Here is a 19424-nt window from a genome sequence, read left to right on the forward strand (position 1 = left end):
CCCAAAGTACTGAGATTCTTGACATGATCCTCTATGTCTGGCCTCACCTGTTTTTTAAGATACCTGTGCGTCCCATTCCTAGATCTTTCTGAGGTTTTTGTGGCAGGAGTTGGCAAGTGTCTCCCCAGTTTTCCTATCCTTCCTTCCTTCCTTCCCTTTTCTCCTTTCTTTTTCTCTCTTCTTTTCCTTTTTTACAGTGCAGTGGTATGAACACAGCTCACTGCAGCCTTGACTTCTCAGGCTCAAGCGATTCCCCAGCCTCACTCTCCCTAGTAGCTGGAACCACAGGTGTGCACCAGTGTGCCTGGCTAATTTAAAAAGTTTTTTTTTTTTGGTAGAGACAGGGTCTCACTATGTTGCTAAGGCTGGTCTCAAACTCCTGGCTTCAAGTGGTCCCCGCACCTCGGCCTCCCAAAGTGCTGGGATTATAGATGTGAGCCACCACGCCTGGCCTATTTTTAGTTTTTAGAAGAAACTTCCATACTGTTTTCCATAATGGGTGTTATAATTTACATTCCCACCAAAAGCATGTAAGAGCTCCCTTTTCTCCACATCCTTGCCAGCATTTGTTACTTTTTGTCTTTTGATAGTAGCTATCTTAACTGGGGTGAGATGATATCCCTCAATTGGGGTTTTGATTTGCATTTCCCTGATGATTTGTGATGTCAAGCATTTTTTCATATACCTGTTGAGCATTTGTATGTTTTCTTTTGAGAAATGCCTACTCATGTCCTTTGCCTACTTTTTTTGTTTGTTTGTTTGAGATGGAGTCTCGCTCTGTCACCCAGGCTGAAGTGCAGTGGTGTGATCTTGGCTCACTGCAACCTCCACCTCCTGGGTTCAAGTGATTCTCTTGCCTCTGCCTCCTGAGTAGCTGGGATTACAGGTGTACACCATCACCCCTGGCTAATTTTTGTATTTTTAGCAGAGACGGGGTTTCACCATGTTGGCCAGGCTGGTCTTGAACTCCTGATCTCAGGTGATCCGCTCGCCTTGGCCTCCCAAAGTGCTCGGATTATAGGCATGAGCCACTGCACCCACCCTGCCCACTTTTTAAACGGGATTATTATTATTATTGCTGTTGAGTTCCTTGAATATTCTGGATATAAGTTTCTTGTCTGATGAGTAGTTTGCAAACATTTTCTCCTATTCTACACGTTGTCTCTTCACGCTATTGTTCCTTTTGCTGTGCAGAAGCTTTTTAGTTTAATATAGTCCCATTTGTGTATTTTTGTTTTTGTTGCTTGTGCTTTTGAAGTCTTAGTCATAAAGTTGTTGCCTAGAACAATGTCCTAAAGTTTTTCCCTTATGTTTTCTTCTAGTGGTTTTACAATTTTGGGTCTGACATTTAAGTCTTTAATCAATTTTGAGTTGGTTTTTGTATATAGTAAGGGGTCTAGTTTCATTCCTATGGATATTCAGTTTTTCTAACATCATTTATTGAATGGTGTCAGAATAATACCATTCTATGTAAGGTCATTTTAACAATATTAATTCTTCCAGTTCATGAACATTGGATATCTTTCCATTTGTGTTCTCTTCAATTTCTTTCATCAGTGTTTTGCAGATTCCATTACAGAAGTCTTTCACTTCCTTGGTACATTTATTTCTAGGTGTATTTTTTGGCAGCTATTGTAAATGGGATTGTTTTCTTGATTTCTTTTTCAGCTAGTTACTGGTATATAGAAATGCCACTAATTATTGTATGTTGATTTTGTATTCTGACAACTTTACAGAATTCATTTCTCAGTTCTAAGAGTTTTTTGGTGGAGTCTTTAGGTTTTTCTCTATATAAGATCATGTTGCCTGCAAGGAGGGACAATTTATAATAACTTCCTCATTTCTAATTTAGATGCCTCTTATTTCTTTCTTTTGTCTGAGCTCTGGCTAGGACTTCCAGTACTGTGTTAAATAGGAATGGTGATAGTGGGCATCCTTGTCTTGTTCCACTCTTATTTAATATAGTACTAGAAGTCCTAGATGTTTATTGATTTTATGTTTTCAAAAAATCAACTTTTCGTTTTGTTGATCCTTTGTATTTTTTTTTAAGTCTCTATTTTGTTTAGTTCTGCTCTAATCTTTATTTCTTTCCTTCAACTAATTTTGGGTTTGATTTGTTCTTGACGTTCTAGTTCCCTGAGGTTCCTTGTTGTTTATTTGAAATCTTTCTACTTTTTTAAATGTAGGCATTTATTGCTATAATCTTCTTCCCTCTTAGCACTGCTTTTGCTGTATGTTATGTTTCCATGGCTCACTACAGCCTTAACTTCCTGGTCTCAGGTGATTCTCCCACCTCAGTCTCCTGAGTAGCTGGAACTGTAGGTGCATATCACCATGCCCAAGTAATTTTTTGTATTTTTAGTAGAGACAGGATTTCATCATGTTTCCCAGGCTGATCTTGAACTCCTGGGCTCAAGTGATCCACCCACTTCAGTCTTCCAAAGTGCTGGGATTCCAGGTATGAGACACTATGCCTGGCCTCTTTCTTAATTTATTCCTTGACCAAGTGGTCTTTCAGGAACATGTTGTTTAATTCCCATTTATTTGTACAATTTCCAAAGTTCCTCTTGTTATTGATTTCTAGTTTTATTTTATTGTGGTCTGAGGAGATACTTGGTATGATTTTGATTTTTAAAAATTTGTTATGACTTGTTTCATGGCCTAACATATGGTCTATCCTAGAGAATGTTCCATGTGTTGATGAGAAGACTGTGTATTCTGTAGCTGTTGGATGAAATGTTCTGCAAATGTCTGTTAGGTCCATTTGGTCTATAGTGTAGATTAAGTCTCATATTCTTTGGTTGACTCTCTGTCGGATAATCTTTCCAGTGCTGAAAGTGGGGTCTTGTCTACAGCTATTATTGTATTGAAGTCTATCTCTCTCTTTAGTTCTAATATTATTTGCCTTATATATCTAAGTGCTCTGGTGTTGGTACATATATACTTACTATTATTATATTCTTTTGATAAATTGATCACTTTATCATTATATAATGACTTTCTTTGTCTCTTTTTATTTGTTTATTTTTTTACTTAAGGTCTATTTTGCCTGATACAAGTACAGCTACTCCTGCACTATTTTGATTTCCATTTTTGTGGAATATTTTTTCCATCCCTCCACTCCAATCTATGTGTGTCTTATCAGGTGAAGTGAATTTCTTGTAGGCAGCAGATAGTTGTCTTCTAGACAGCAGTCAGTCTATATCTTTTAATTGGGAAATCTAAACCACTTACATTCAAAGTTGTTATTGATAAGCAAGAACTTACTCCTGTCATTTTGTTGTTTTCTGATTGTTTTACATATCTTTTGTTCCTTTCTTCCTGTTTTATTGTTTACTTTTACAATTTGGTGGGTTTTTGTAATGATAACGTTAGACTACTTTCTCTTTCTCATTTGTGTATTTGCTCTACCAGAGAGTTTAATACTTTTGTATGTTTTCATGATTGTAGATGTTGTTCTTTCCCTTCCAGATGTGGGACTCTCTTAATTTTTTCTTGTAGGACCGGTCTAGTGGTGAATAATTCCCTGTTTTTGCTTGTGCTGCAAATAATTTATTTTGCCTTCATTTTTGAATGATAGCTTTGCTGGGTATAGTGTTTGTGGTTGGTAGTTTTTTTGTTTGTTTCTTTTGTTTTTTTCTTTTCAGTACTTTGAATAATCATTCTATGCTCTCCTGGCTTGTAAGATTTCTGCTGTTTTGGATTTTTTTTTTTTTTTTTTTTTTTAAAGACAAGGTCTCACTCTGTCACTCAGGCTGGAGTGTAGTCATGCAATCATGGCTTAGTGCAGCCTCAACCTCCCAGGCTCAAGCAATCCTCCCACCTCAGCCTCCCAAGTAGCTGGGAGCATAGGCATGTGCCACTATGCCTAGATATCTATTTTTTTACTTTTTAGTTTTTGTAGAGATGGGGTCTGACTGTGTTGCCTAGGCAGGTCTTGAACTCCTGAGCTCGAACAATCCTCCTGCCTTGGCCTCCCAAAGTGCTGGGATTATAGGTGTGAGCCACCATGCCTGACCAGTCTTTGACTTTTGACAGTTGGACTGTAATGCATCTTGGAGAAGGCCCTTTTGATTGTATCTATTTGGGGTTCTGTGGGCTTCCTGTATCTGGATGTCTATATCTTTTGCAAGACTTGGGATGTTTTCAGCTATTATTTCATTAAATAGGTTTTCTATGTCTTTTCCAATCTCTTTTCCTTCTGGAACTCTCAAAATTAGAATATTTTATTCCATTGTGGTGTTCTGTTAATGTACTTTCTTTATCTTGTAAATTTTTTCTTCTTTTTTCTGTCTGACTAGATTATTTCAAGATGCCTGTCTTCAAGTTCAAAAATTCTTTCTTCTGCTTGATGTAGTGTATTGTTGAAGTTCTTGATTGTATTTTTAATTTCCTGTATTGAATTGTTCAGTTCTAGGATTTCTGTTTGGTTCCTTTTTAGTGATATCTTTTTGTTGAATCTCATTCAGATCATCAATTATTTTCCTGACTTCTTTGTATTTTTTATGTTTTCTCTTATATCTCATTGATTTTTAAAATATCATTATTTTGAATTTTTTTAAGGCATTTCATAGATTTCCTTTTGTTTGGGATCTGTTACTGGAGAAATATTGTATTCCTTGGAGGTATGATGTTTCCTTGCTTGTTCATGTTTCTTGTGTCCCTGTGTTCATATGTGTGCATCTAGTATAACAGTCACTTTTTCCAATTTTATGACTGTCTTTCATAGGGAATTACTTTTACCTGTAGATGTATATATAGTGTTGGTTGGGTACAGTACTTTGGCTTTGATTCTGTGTGGATGCAGTAATGTAGTTTCTGTATGATTTCTTCAGCTATAATCAGCATCAGTGGTGTCTTTGGGTTTCTTAGTGGCTTAGGCTGTGGTTGTTAGGAGAGGCTATGGCAAGGCTTTGCTGGGGGTGGGGGTGCCAGGTGGGCTAGTCCTCAGGGACCAGTGGTGGCACAGTGGGCTGGGTATGTCAGTCCTTGGGCCCCTAGTTAACATATGTGAGTGCTGACAGAGGCAGGTCTGGGTGGGCTGGTCCTCAGGCCTCCAGGTGGTGTGTTTGGGTGCTGGTGTTGGCAGTGGTGGCCTGAGCCAGTGGGTCCTTGGGCCCCTGGGTGATATGCATGGCATCGGTGGTGACAGTAGTGTCAGTGGGCCACACATCTACTCTAGCCCCTGAGTGGTTCATGTGGGTGCCAGCAGTGGCAGTGGTGGGCAAGAGGGGCCAGTCCCAGGCTCCCGGGCGGTGTGTGTGTGCCAGCAGTGGTGATGGCAGGCTGAGTAGGCAGGTCCCTGGGCCCCTGGGAGATGCATGCATGAGCAGTGGGTAGGTGCATTAGTCTACCTCAAGGTCCCTGGACAACATGCACAAGCCCTGGTTGCAGTGGCTACAGGTAGAGTGGGCCTGTCTAAGGGCTCCCTGACAGTGTACATGGGCTCTGGCAGTGGCAAGTTGGGTGGGTGGATCCTTAGGCCCCAAGATGGCACATTTGGGCACCAGAGTTCAGGTAGGGTGGGCCTGTCCTCAGGCCCTGGAACAGTGTGCAGGTGTGCAGCAGCTCTGCCACTGGAAGAGGTAGGGTTGCTGTTAGTGGCAATGGTTCCAGGCAGCTAGCTCTCAGGCTCTGGGGAGCACAAACTTCAGCTTTCTTTGCCCCAGGTCAGCTTATTTAGTGCACTGCCCTGCCCATTCCCCAGGGCGTAGGACACTGCATGGGCTAGAATGCTGGGGACCTGTCCGCACTGCTGGGTCCAGCTGGCATTGGAACACTGCAGCTCTCTGAGTGGACATGAGGGGATGTCAGCAGGTCCCCAGGGATTTGGAGATATAGGATCTGTAGGGCTCCAGAGCAGGATGTAGACTGGTGGGGACTGGGCTCTCAAAATGGTGCTGTGCTGCAACTGCTTGGGTATCAGGGGATAGGTGGGACCAGTGCAAACTCCCTCTTGGGAACAATGCTGTCACATGGACCCCCAGAAGTCCCCTGTATTAGTCTCAGGGCCTGCAAGGCCTGAGCACTCTCCTGTGGGTAGGATTTCAGGAGCCTGTCGGGGGAATGTGGACCACGGGGGATCTCTTGCTCACCCTTTCTCCACACTGGGGACTTTTTCCTGGCTCTGAGCTGATCCCGGCCAGGCCAGCTGCTCCGCTTCCTTCTCCTTCCATGCCTCAGATATTCTATGCTGAATTCCATGTTCTCTCATTTGCTATATTCAACGTGTGGTTATCTACTTGCTGTTTTGGTCCTTCTTTGTAGAGGAGGCAAGTGCTGGGCACCTCTAGTCAGCCATCTTGAAGCCCCCCTCCTGTTTGTCTATGTTTAAAAAATTCCTTTATACTTTTAGTGGGTTGCAGAAGGAAGTAGAGATAAATGCATATATTCATCTGCCTTGTTCAATGGTAAATCATATGAAATGAAACACTTTTGGGGTGCAAAAGCATTTTCTTCCCCTTTCTAGTCAAGGTAGTTAGCCTTATTTTAGGGGTATTAAAACCAGGACCAGAGAGAGGAAAAGAGAAGGACAACTTGCCTAAAGTCACACAGCTGGAGAGTGACAGAGCTGGCACTAGAATCTGGTCCTTCCCCTTCATGGGCAATGTCCTTTTATCAACACCCATGTGAGGATTTCGGGGTGCTAGGGCAAGTACCATGCCCAGACTCCTGCAGGGCCACTCCTCCCACCTGCTCTTTTGCAAAGTCCAGTCTATATGCCGTTTGCTTAGCAAAAGACTCTAAGGAAGGGAAGGGTGCCCCATCCCCACAGGACCTCCCCCTGGACATCTGTGTTCTCCCTCTGGACATCTGTCTTTCTCCTGTGTTCAGCATTCTCCTTCACCACTGTTAACACATCCAACACTCAGGCCAGTGAGAATTACAGGATTTCGAACCCTGGCTTAGAATTCCATGTCTGCCACTTAGCTGTGTGACTTGGGGCAAGTTGCTCGGAGAAGACCTCCCTCATCTGAAAAATGAGGGTAAACTAATAATCACCTTCAGAATCCATTATGAGGACTGAATGAATGACACAGGTGAATGTACACTGCCCCTGTCGATGCTGTTTTGGAGGCATGTTGCACATGCTAGCTTCCTTTTCCCTTAGCAGCTGCTCCTGCCTTGGCAGAATTCCGTTGTGCTTATTTATATAAGGAAAAAGTTCTTTGCAGAGGCTTAAAAATGCATGACATCCAGAAAGAGAAACTACAATTACTTAAATCACCCTCTGTTGCCAAAGACCCAAGCAAAAACCTCTAATAAGATAGAGATTTTTATATAGAGACTGGGGGAGAAATAGCAGGTCCTTTGAGGCTTGAGGAGGATGAGGGCTTTGAAAGAGAAGGCCAAAAACATTGAGTAACTAGAGGTTTCTCAATGAAGTCAAGAACAAGATAGGGATGCTTGTGTCACTGGCATTTTTTAACATTGTTTTGGAGGTTGTAGCAAAAGCAATAAGACAGGAAAAATAAATAAGAAATAGGCCGGGCGTGGTGGCTCAAGCCTGTAATCCCAGCACTTTGGGAGGCCAAGACAGGCGGATCACGAGGTCAGGAGATCGAGACCATCCTGGCTAACACGGTGAAACCCCGTCTCTACTAAAAAATACAAAAAAAAAAAAACTAGCCGGGCGAGGTGGCGGGCACCTGTAGTCCCAGCTACTCCGGAGGCTGAGGCAGGAGAATGGCGTGAACCCAGGAGGCGGAGCTTGCAGTGAGCTGAGATCTGGCCACTGCACTCCAGCCTGGGCGACAGAGCGAGACTCCGTCTCAAAAAAAAAAAACAAAAGAAATAGAAAACATTGGTAAGGAAGAGCAACGTTATTACAATTGATAATGATATGTGTGTTTACTAAAAATTTCCAAGAGAGTTAATTTTAAGACTGTAAAGCTAAGGCAAAGACAGGCAACAAGTGTATAAATGAATATTTTCCTTTTATACTGCAGCCATAACAAATGGAAAATTAATTGAGGCAAAAAAAGATCCCATTCTTTCTTTTAGACAGGGTCTTGCTCTGCCACCCAGGGCTGCAGTGGCACGATCATGGCTTATTGTAACCTCCACCTCCCAGGCTCAATAGACCATCCTGCCTCAGCCTCCTAAATAGCTGGGACTACAGGCATGTGCCACCACACCTGGCTAATTTTTCTATTTTTTGTAGAGAGACGGGATGTCACTGTGTTGCCCAGGCTGGTCTCAAACTCCTGAGCTCAAGTGATCCTCCTGCCTTGGCCTCCCAGAGTGTTGGGATTACAGGTGAGCCACTGCACCTGGCCAATATCCCGTTCTTTTCTTTCTTTCTTTTCTTCTTCTTTTTTTTTTTTGATTTTATTTTTGAGGGTTCTTTTTACTAAGATCCCATTCTTATTAGCAACACAAATGATAAAATACATTTGGGATAAACTTAATTTGGTATATTTAAGGCATAAATGAAGAAAAATAGAAATCTTCATTAACAGATGTTAAAGAATGCCTGAATAACTGGATGAAAAGACATGATATTGGAAAAATATTAAATCTTCCCAGTGATGTCCACATCTTAAGTCAAATCCTAAAGAGGTTGATGGGGCCAGAGGGGGAAACTGGATAAACTGATTATAAGCTTCATCTGAAAGAGTAAGATACATATAAATATATTTTTAGATAGAGGAATAATGATCCCACTTTAAAATCCATTGACATATGTGTAGATAGCATAATATGGAGGACTAAGCACCACACTGTTGGCCATGATTATGTGTGGAGGGCAGGGTTACCAGATTCTTTCATATTCTATCTTGTTGAAATGTTTGAGTTTTTCAAAATAAGCATATATTGTTTCATAAACAGAAAAAATGGTACAAATACAGGACAAGAGTGCATGAGATAAACTACACAGAATATGAGTTCCCCTTTTAGATCTATCTCCAACCAAGAGTTACCCTTTGTCTTCCAGACCTCAGTTTTCCCATCTGTAAAAACAGAAGAATTTATACCCTGGGGGACCTGGTGAGGCCTAAGTCTTATGAATGCTACCAAACTGAAGCCAACCAGCAGGTCCCCATGGGTGTCAGACTGTTAGGCTGGGGCATGATTCTCTCTGAGGCTCAAGTTCAGCATCGTCCATGAAGCCCTTGCTCTACTTGGGCTCCTGGCTCAGGAGAATTATGCCAGGAGGCCCAGAAGATCGATCACAGGTGTGAAGGATTTCTTTATGCACTTTTTCACTGACTGATTCATTTGAAAAACCTGCCCTGTGCTTGGTTCTGTCCTGAGTGCGTCTGAGCTACTGATTGTTTTCAGGTGACCAGAAATAGTCTGCCATTCCCTCACTGAAAATTTCATTTTTGCATTCATATTTTTAAGTTTTAAGAGTTATTTTGGCCGGGCGCGGTGGCTCAAGCCTGTAATCCCAGCACTTTGGGAGGCCGAGACGGGCGGATCACGAGGTCAGGAGATCGAGACCATCCCGGCTAACACGGTGAAACCCCGTCTCTACTAAAAATACAAAAAAAACTAGCCGGGCGAGGTGGCCGGCGCCTGTAGTCCCAGCTACTCGGGAGGCTGAGGCAGGAGAATGGCGTAAACCCGGGAGGCGGAGCTTGCAGTGAGCTGAGATCTGGCCACTGCACTCCAGTCCGGGCGACAGAGCGAGACTCTGCCTCAAAAAAAAAAAAAAAAAAAGAGTTATTTTTTGTTTTCTGAATGTTCCTTTGATAACAATATGCTCTGGTTTCATGAAGGCAGTGCTTTCTCACCTTTCGAAGATATTAAGACAAATATCTTCAAAAGATTAAAGATTAATATCTTCTTTTTGAAGATATTAAGACTATTTGCTTGACATTGTCCCCATTTTTTTCCAAATCTCATTTTTCTGTGTGTTCATTTCGGCCTCAGTCTTCCATATCAGAAGTTTTTCCTTGAATGTCTGGTGATCCTTGGCTCTGCATCCCTGTCCAGCTGTAAATCCTTCTGAAGGCTCTGGGGTACTTGTTGATTATGGACTCCACTACAGAATGATCAAGCTGGGTGTTTTCACTGGGTGAACTCCCAATGTCACTAATGTTAGAGCTTTCCTCTTGGCCTTGGCCAGAGCAAGCAGAGCAAGCTTCTCGGGGGGGTGTAAGCTTGGCTGTCCAAGCTCTAGAATCCAAGTCGAAGGGAAGAGGCTACAGTTCTCAATATTTAGTGATTAAACTTCTATTTAATTCCTTGTTTGTTTGTTTGTTTGTCTTGTTGCCCAGGATGGAGTGCAATGGCGTGATCTCAGCTCACCACAACCTTCGGCTCCTGGGTTCAAGTGATTCTCCTGCCTCAGCCTCCTGAGTAGCTGGGATTACAGGCATGTGCCACCATGCCCGGCTAATTTGGTATTTTTAGTGGAGACAGGGTTTCTCCGTGTTGGTCAGGCTGGTCTCAAACTCCTGACCTCAGGTGATCTGCCTGCCTTGGCCTCCCAAAGTGCTGGGATTACAGGCGTGAGCCACCGTGCCCAGCCCAATTCCCTGTTTTAAATATGGTACTCATGATTTCAACTATGCCTGGTGCCATCCTGAACAGAGAATCTGTCTCCAGAGAATAAATCTCCAGTCTTCTGCCAGGCTAAATGAAGGGCACTCATCTGGCTGCAGACAGTGGGGGAGAGAAACTGATATTATACAGATTATCAAACTGATATTATACAGACCGATCCCTGTTTTCGGTTTCATCTTCATTCCCACTTCCAGAGGTACCTGGTGCTGCCAATTCCTTAGTCTTTTGGAGTGGGGAGATTCTTAGCTTTACCCTCTACTGATTTGGGGTTTAGCTTTCTTAGGTCTACTAGGTTAGTCACCATTCTTCCATCTGCTTTTCAACTTCCAAAATATTTTTTCTTCCTGCTGCTGCTTCTATTCTTTTTGCCCTTGTGGCTATATGCCTTAACATTTTTATTCCTTTGTTTTAGTGAGGTTTCAGGAGGGAGAGAGGTTAATATACCCATCCAAGCCATGAAAAGTGTGGTGAAATTTCTGGGTTTCAAAGGTAAAATAAAAATCTTGCTAGTATCATATCTAAAATGACACTGAACCTGCAATCTAAATAAAAGACAATCAGGCATATTTCATACTTCTCTTCTGAAACATAAATGATAGAAAACACTGTTTATATAATTCTCAAGGAAAAGAATTGGGACTATGTAGAGTCCTCTATGTAGCCAACCAGTCATTCACGTGCAAAGCAAATGAGAGATGCATAAATATTGGAATGTATATGAAATGCATGTTTTCTGAAAATATTACTGAAGGATATACTCCAGTCAAATGAAAAATGAATTAACATGGAGAGCTTAAGAAAGGGGACGACATGGCCGGGTGCAGTGGCTCATGCCTATAATCCCAGCACTTTGAGAGGCTGAGGCGGGTGAATCACCTGAGGTCAGGAGTTTGAGACCAGCCTGGCCAACGTGGTGAAACCCTGTCTCTACTAAAAATGCAAAAATTAGCCAGGCGTGGTGACGCACGCCTGTAATCCCAGCTACTCAGGAGGCTGAGGCAGAAGAATCACTTGAATCTGGGAGGCAGAGGGTACAGTGAGCCAAGATTGTGCCATTGCACTCCAGCCTGGGTGACAAGAGCGAAACTCCATCTCAAAAAAAAAAAAAAAAAAAAAAAGAAGAAAGGGGAAGACTTGCATGTAAAGATACATCTGGCTATGATAGATCAGATAAATGTAACCAACAACGAGAGAGAAGAGTAGTAATACAAACACTAAGCAAAATAGAATTCAAGGCCAAAATGGTAAGTGGAACAAAGATGAGTATTTAATCATGGTAAACAATAAAATTCATGACATGAAGAAATTATAATAACCATGAATTTTTTTTTTTTTTTTTTTGACACAGGGTTAGGCTAGAGGCTGGAGTGCAGTGGCATAATCATGGCTCACTGCAGCCTTGACCTCCCAGGCTCAAGCAATCCTCCCACGTCAGCCTTCCAAGTAGCTGGGACTATAGCATGTGCCACCACGCCCAGCTAATTTTGTATTTGTTGTAGATGGGGTTTCACCATGTGACATCATGTCGGTGCTCAAAAAGTTTCAGATTTCGGAGCATTTGGATTTTGGATTTTCAGATAGGGGAAGCTCAACCTGTACCACTAATGTTTTACTCTTTTTGCTTTATGACCTATCTTTCTACCTGTCTATCTATCTGTTAATCATCTTTCATTTTTAATAAAGTTCAAAGGAAATGGCAGCCATGAGTACACCTTCTCCTAAATGCTCCAACATGCATACTGCATTTTTGGTATTTGAAGCTAAAAGGCATATTCTTTGTCCAGAAATCTGAAATGGAAATCATAAATGTCTATTCTCTGTAATGATAGTAATACATTTTTGTATTCTTGGACTATCTTTAAAATGGACAAAGTAATGGGGTTTTCTGTTGTTGTTGTTTTTGTTTTGCTTTGTTTTTTCTTTTTTTAGACAGAGGCTTGCCCTGTCACCCAGGCTGGAGTGCAGTGGCGCGATCTTGGCTCACTGCATCCTTGACCTTCTGGGCTCAAGCAGTCGTCCCACCTCAGGCTTCCAAGCAGCTGGAACTACAGGTGCGTGCCACCACGCCCAGCTAATTTTTGTATAGGAGGTTTCACCATGTTGCCAGGCTGTTCTCAAACTCCTGGCCTCAAGTGATATGCCTGTCTCGGCCTCCCAAAGTCCTGGGATTACAGGCATGAGCCACTGTGCCTGGTCGGACAAAGTGATTTTGTATGTACTTATTGCATACAATAGCTTTAAAGGGTAGGGATTACTTTCAATGCTTTTCAGTTGAGAGTATCGAAGTTTGAAGAGAAAAAGTGATTTTCCAAAGTCACTGTTAGTAAACGGCATTGATGTATATATTTCTCAAAACTTGATTGTGCACCTACTGTGTGCCAGGCACCTTGCTGGTTCCTAGGACACTGCAGAAGAGAACCAGACAGCAGTCTGGTCCAGAGTGGCTCCAGCTTCATGGGGAGGGCACTCACCCACCTCCCCAGATATGAGGGCAGGTGGAGCCCAGGACTTCTCTCTCTCTGTCCAGAACACTTTGCCCACTCTTTCCCCCGAAGCTTTCTGGAAGATGAGAGCAGAAGGGAAGGCTCTTTGAACCCAGGGAAGCTGAGGCATAGTTGGCCTTCACCATGACCCATCTTCCTGCCCTTACTCCACCTGACCTTATTTGATCACTTTCCTTTTACCCTTTATGCATGCTGTTTTGGTGAGAGATTTGGAAGTTTGGGTAGGAAAGAGGGACTCAGGAAGTTCAGCATATGGAGTCCCCTCCTTCTCCCCTCAACCCCCTCTGCACGTTTACTCTGGGACACGGAAGTCAGTTGTTTGCCATTGAGACTGTGTGGCACCAGGGGAAACTGGGCTTCGCTCCAAGAGAAGGCAGTTGGGAGAGAAGGCCCTACTTTTTCGTTTCTCCTTCCTTCGCTCTCTCCCTTCCCACCTCCCTCCCCCACTTTACTTCCTTCCTGCCTGCCTGCCTGCCTTCCCTCTGTCCCCCTCTCTTTCCTTATTCCTCTCTGTATTTCTGGTGGAGGTGGAGGGGGTAGAAACTTGAGCATATTTCTGGGCTGATGGGCAGGGAAGGAGCGGGAGATTCCTTGTGAGGTGGTGGAACATGCTCTTTGCTTGGGCTGGAGGGGTGATCACCCTGAGCACAGGGAGAAACGTTGGCCTTGGATGGGGGTAGGAGGTGGGGGAGAAAAAGGGTTGATGATTTAATTGACTTTAGTGGATATTTGCTAGGGGTCAGAACACAGAAGGTCTCAGGCAAATGGGGCAGAGGGGAAGGATTGATTTAGCATCAGGTACATGAAGGAGGGCTCAGCCAGGTGCCATGAGCATGTGGGCATGTCCACCCTGAAAGGTGGCCTGGAGAGATGGAGGATATTCCAGGCAGCCAGTCTGGGTGTGAGGGGTAAACAAGCCTGGCCTGATCAGGGATGGCTGAGCAGTGGGAGGGTGGGCTCTGGAGGGGATATGGAAGAACAAAGCCAGGTGGATCAGGTGGGGTGGGATCAGCCGAGTCTTGATGGAGGAGTCTGGTGTCTTTGCTGACGAATACCTGCAAATCAAGCAGCCAGTAAGTGTTCTTCAAAGTGCAGTTGACTGAGAGGAAATCTTTGGAAAACGCCACTTGGAAGATGTAATGTTGGGACGGGACTCACCTTTGCCTTCTCATATCTGAATTAACAGTTGCTTAGGTAGGAAACCTTTAGGGGGTTATAAAATATTACAATAGACTCCCCAAAAATGTGTCCTATATTGAGGTAGGGGACTGCGGTTCTGTTGTTTACAAGTCATGTGCTACCGACAAGTCATGTGACCTTCCTGTTGTGTATTTTATTCCCTAAATGACGCCAGCATTCATAGCCCATGTCCCCATAGGTAGCCTGGACTCTGCTCTGTGTCATCTGCTTGATGGCCTTCAGATCAGCATGGACTTTTCACCCTGACGTGGCCCGTTTGAGGCTCCAACAAGTTGGTGAACATCGGGAGAAGATGCAGGTTAAAGTCTCCACTTTAGCATCTCTTAGCTGTGTGACCCTGGGCTACTAAGCACAACTCTCTTTTCTTAGCTGTAGAATGGGCACAATGAAGCCTGTCTCACAGGCCAGGGTCTATGTGGAAGACTTGCCATCCAACTCTTTCCCCATAGCCCAGCACCACACAGCAGGGCACTGCTGGCATGTGGGAGGAGTGAGGTGCCTCTTCTTCATGGTGCCAGATTCTCCTGCCTAGTGGCAGGACGGTTAGCATTCCAGGTGCCTGCCCACTGGTTGGGAAGTAGTGGTCCCCAGTCTTTGGGAAGACCCCAAAACCCTCCTGCATGTTTTCATTGCCCCCAAGGGGGAAAATGCCACCCCCAATTTGGCTGATTCTATTCAGGATACATTTACTGAGCACGAAGAACATGCAAGGAAGTCTGCTGGGATCATCACCCTTGAAGGGGTCTGTGTGTAATGGCTGGAAGGAGCAGAGGCCTGGGAGGCAGAACAGACTTTCTGTCCCTAATCTATGCAGATCATTTCATCTTTTTCTGGCATTGAGTATACATTTGTACTGGTTACCTAAGTTTAAGGCTATGGCTGTTTTTCCAAATTGCTTATAGTTGAAGATAGACTATATTGGAGTGGGAAACAAGAAATACTATGGGAGTTCAGAGGAGGCAAATACTACATTGACTTTGGAGCTGTCCAAGCAGGGAGGGCTGCTTGGAAGAAGTGGCATTTGATCTGGTTCTGAAAAGCTGGATAAGAGTTGGGCTTGGAAAGGGGTAACAACCGTTAATCAAAGGTTGACTGTGTGCCAGGCACTGTAATCAGCTCTGTATAAACATCTCTCATCCGGGAGTAGTGGTTCATGCATGTAATCCCAGCACTTTGGGAGGCTGAGGCAGGCAGATCACCTGAGGAGTTTGAGACCAGCCTGGCCAACATGGTGAAAGCATGTCTTTACTAAAAATACAAAAATTAGCCGGGTGCGGTGGCGGGTGCCTGTAGTCTCAACTACTCAGGAGGCTGAGGCAGGAGAATCGCTTGAATCCAGCAGTGGAAGTTGCAGTGAGCTGAGATCTCACCACTGTACTCCAGCCTAGGCAACAGAATGAGACTCCATCTCAATTTAAAAAAAAAATCATCTCTCATGGGCATCACAAAGCCCTGTGAGGTATGTAATAACTGCCTTTATTATATAGATGAGGAAACTGAGTAACTTTCCCAGGGCCACAGCGAGTTACTGACTGTAGCAGTTAGCTATTGCTACATAACAAACCACCCAGAAACTCAGTGGCTTAAAACAATAGCCATTTGTTATTGTTCATGAGTCTATGGGTTGGCTGGTGGCTGGCTGGTCTGGGATGGTCTTGGATGGAACAACTAGACTGTCTTCCACACAGACTTGAGCCTTCAGCAGTGTAGCTCAGGCTTGCCTCTATGAAGGAGGCTGGGGTTTGAGAGAGGAAGTGTGCAAGGCCTTTTGCAGCCCAGCCACACCATTGTTCCTACCACATTCTGTTGGCCAAAGCAAGTTCATGGCCAGCCCAGATTCAAGCAGGGTGGGGGTGCATGGGGAGTAGACTCCACCTCTTGATGGCAGAGGCTGCAATCACATTGGAAAGGCCACCAATAGAAGGAGCTATGGAGGCCTGGGCCATTTTTGCTCTCTGTCTAGTACAGTCACAAAATAGGATTGGGTCTCTGGTCCATCTGGCTCCAAGCTGTGTTGTTTCTTCAAGCGTTTTCTTCTTCCAGGGAGAAGAAAAATATTTAGGACAGAGGGAAGAGCATGAGTGAAGGAAAGGAAGCAAAAAGTTCAGGACATGTCTGGGCAATACTAAATGGCCCATTTTGAATGATGTGTGGGGTGTGTAGAGGGAAATAGTGGATAATAAGGCAGGAGAGGTGGTTCGGTCAGTCCTTAGAGGGCTGGAATGCATAGCTAAGCTGCTTGGACTTTATCTTGTATGTGAGAAGCCACATAATTTTTTAAAAGTTGAATTTATTTATTTATTATTTATTTATTTATTTATTTATTTTGACACAGATTTTTATTTTGCTCTGTTGCTCAGGCTGGATCTCGTGATCTCGGCTCACTCCAGCCTCTTCCTCCTGGAGTCAAGCGATTCTTTTGCCTCAGCCTCCCGAGTAGCTGGGATTACAGGCACCTCCCACCATGCCCGGCTAACTTTTGTGTTTGTAATAGAGACGGGTTTCACCATGTTGGCCAGGCTGGTCTGAAACTCTTGACCTCAGGTGATCCACCTGCCTTGGCCTCCCAAAGTGCTAGGATTACAGGCGTAAGCCACCGTGCCCAGCCTAAAGTTGAACTTATTATAGTATAACTCACATGCAGTAAAATTCATTCTCTTTAGGTATACAATTCTATGAGGTTTTTTTTGTTGTTGTTTTTTGAGATAGTGTCAACACTCTGTCACCTAAGCTAGAGCGCAGTGGCATGAACATGACTTACGGCAGCCTCGACCTTCTGGGCTCAAGCAATCCTCCCACCTCAGCCTCCCAAGTACTGGGACTACAGGTGTGCACCACTGCACCCAGGTAATTTTTAAATTTTTTGTAGAGACGTGCTTTTGCCATTCTGCCCAGGCTGTTCTCGAACACCTGAGCTCAAGCAATCCACCCACCTCAGCCTCCTAGAGTGCTGAGACTACAGGCATGAGCCACCACACCCAGCCCAATTCTATGAGTTTTGACAAATGCATGTAGTTGTCATACATATCACCTCAGGCAAGATATAGAATATTCCTATCCCCCTTATGCTATCTGTAGTCAGTCTACTCCTCCTACTGCCATCCCTGGCAACTCTACCATCCCTGGAGTTTTGCCTTTTCCAGAATGTCATATAAATGGAATCATCTGTATGTAGAATTTTGTATCTTTTTCTTTCATGTTACACAGTGCTCTTGAGATTCAGCCATGCTGTTGTTGTGTGTATCCATAGTTCGTTCCTTTTTAATGCTGAGTTGGATTGCACTGTATGGTTGTGACACAGTTTGTTTATCCATTCCTAAGTTGAGGGACATTTGGATTGTTTACAGTTTGGGGAATTTTTAATAAAGCTGCTACAGTTACATACAGGTCTTCACATAGACATACATTTTTATTTCTCTCTGGTAAATAGGAGTAGGATTTCTAGGTCATTTGGTGGGTGTATGTATGACTTTGTAAGAAGCTGCTGAACTATCTTGAAATGGCTGGTCCATTTTGCACTCCCACCAGCAATGTATGAGGGGTCTAAGGGTTCTGCATCCTTGTCAGCACTTGGTATTGTCAGGGTTTTTTCTTTTCTAATTTAAGCCATTCTAATAGTATATTTCATTATGGTTTGAATTTGCATTTCTTCAGTGACAAGATGTTGAGGATCTTTTCATATGTGTCCTCTGATGTCTTCTTTTGGTGAAGTGTTTTCAAATCTTTTGCACATTTTAAACAAATGGGCTGCTTGGTTTCTTATATTCAGCTTTGAGTTCCTTAGATATTCTAAGCATAAGGCCTTTATCAGATACGTGTTTTGCAAATTTTTTTCCCCCAGATATCCAGAAGGATTTTAATGGGAAGTAATTCTTGTGTTTAATAAACATACTTATGGCATTATGGACTGTTGCGGGGATAGAGACAAGGAGGCTGCCTCAATGGTAGAGATGAGAAATGAGGCATGGGGCCGGGCCAGGGGCCGTGAACATGGGGAGGAATGGAGAGACAGGAGGCGTGGAGACCCACTGGATGGTGGGAAAGACCTTTCTTACCCTGGTGAGTCCTCCCTCCTTTGACAAATATTTGTTAAGCACGGGTAATGATCTAGGCATAGGGGAAATACCAATGAAGAAGTCCAAGTCCTGCATTCACGGAGTTCAAATCTTGTTGGGGAGGAGAGACAACAAACACATACATCAAGTGTGTAATGTAAGGGCTGGCGGATGCTGTTTGACACACACAGCAAGGGGTTCTTATGGAAGTGCCATCTTCCAAAGGGCTCATGGGATGGGAGGTTGAGTCCTCCGGGTTTCCACTCATGGGAAAGAATTGGAGCAGTGGAGGGAAAGTGGGACTGAGGTCAGGGCTTACATTCTGGCCCTGATGCTAGCCTTCAGGTGACTTCAGGTAAGTTCCCTCCTCTCTCTGGTCCTTGTTCTTCCTCTCAGGGTTGGGTCAGATAATCTTCCAGGCACTATGATTTTGTACCTGAAGTTCTTACAAGCCAACTTGGGTGCTTTAATGAGCTGAACTGGGTATGAATCGCTGGAATCCTATCCTTAGAATCAGGCTGTTTTGTTGGAAAGGTCTAGAGGTCATCAATTTTGGCCTCTCACCAATGTAGGACCTCCTGTGAAGCAGAACCAACAGGTACCTGTTCATCCCCTATGGGTGTCCCTCCAGGGATGAGGAGCCCACTCCCTTCCAAGGGATCACTTCCATTTTTAATTTTTTCTGTCTTTTTAAAGGGAAAGGATCACACCATTTACTAAGGGGAAGTGCCCTCCAACTGTGGATTACAATTCAGAGCCTACTTCTTAAAGCCACATGTGAAGGACAGCCCGCAGTGACCGGAGAGCCCAAAGGCCTGAAGACAAATCTGGGGGTGAAAGCATGGGTGTGGGAGTGGGGTGTCAGACACACGGGCCTGGGAGAAGGGAGAGATGTATGGGGACCACCTTTGCCGGAGCTGCATACCTGAAGGTCACAGTGTCTTCCAGGACAGCTGGGGACAGGTATCTTTTGTTGCAGGAGATCAATTATCCTGAGAACTCAACTCAGTCAGTGACATGAACATGGGGGCCAGAGAGCAGATGGACTGAAGGGATAGGACGTGGTTGACACTCGTGTGACCTTTCTATTCTAAAGCCAGAGTGCTTGACTCCTTGTTTATTAAAGTTCAGAAAGTGGTGGGAGAGTGTA

At 44.0% G+C, this 19424-nt stretch overlaps 1 protein-coding gene across 1 annotated transcript in view; it reads left to right on the forward strand.

The window, feature by feature from the left end:
• LEXM (lymphocyte expansion molecule) overlaps nt 1-19424 on the forward strand; it is a 33383-nt gene extending 13959 nt beyond the window's left edge. The window contains 1 exon segment of the mRNA XM_033225019.1: nt 18971-19424. Within this exon segment, the coding sequence (XP_033080910.1) occupies nt 18971-19043 (73 nt within the window). The 3' untranslated portion in view covers nt 19044-19424.

Source organism: Trachypithecus francoisi, unplaced genomic scaffold (genome assembly GCF_009764315.1).
Source record: "Trachypithecus francoisi isolate TF-2019V2 unplaced genomic scaffold, Tfra_2.0 Lachesis_group12, whole genome shotgun sequence".
In the NCBI taxonomy this organism is placed as follows: Eukaryota; Metazoa; Chordata; class Mammalia; order Primates; family Cercopithecidae; genus Trachypithecus; species Trachypithecus francoisi.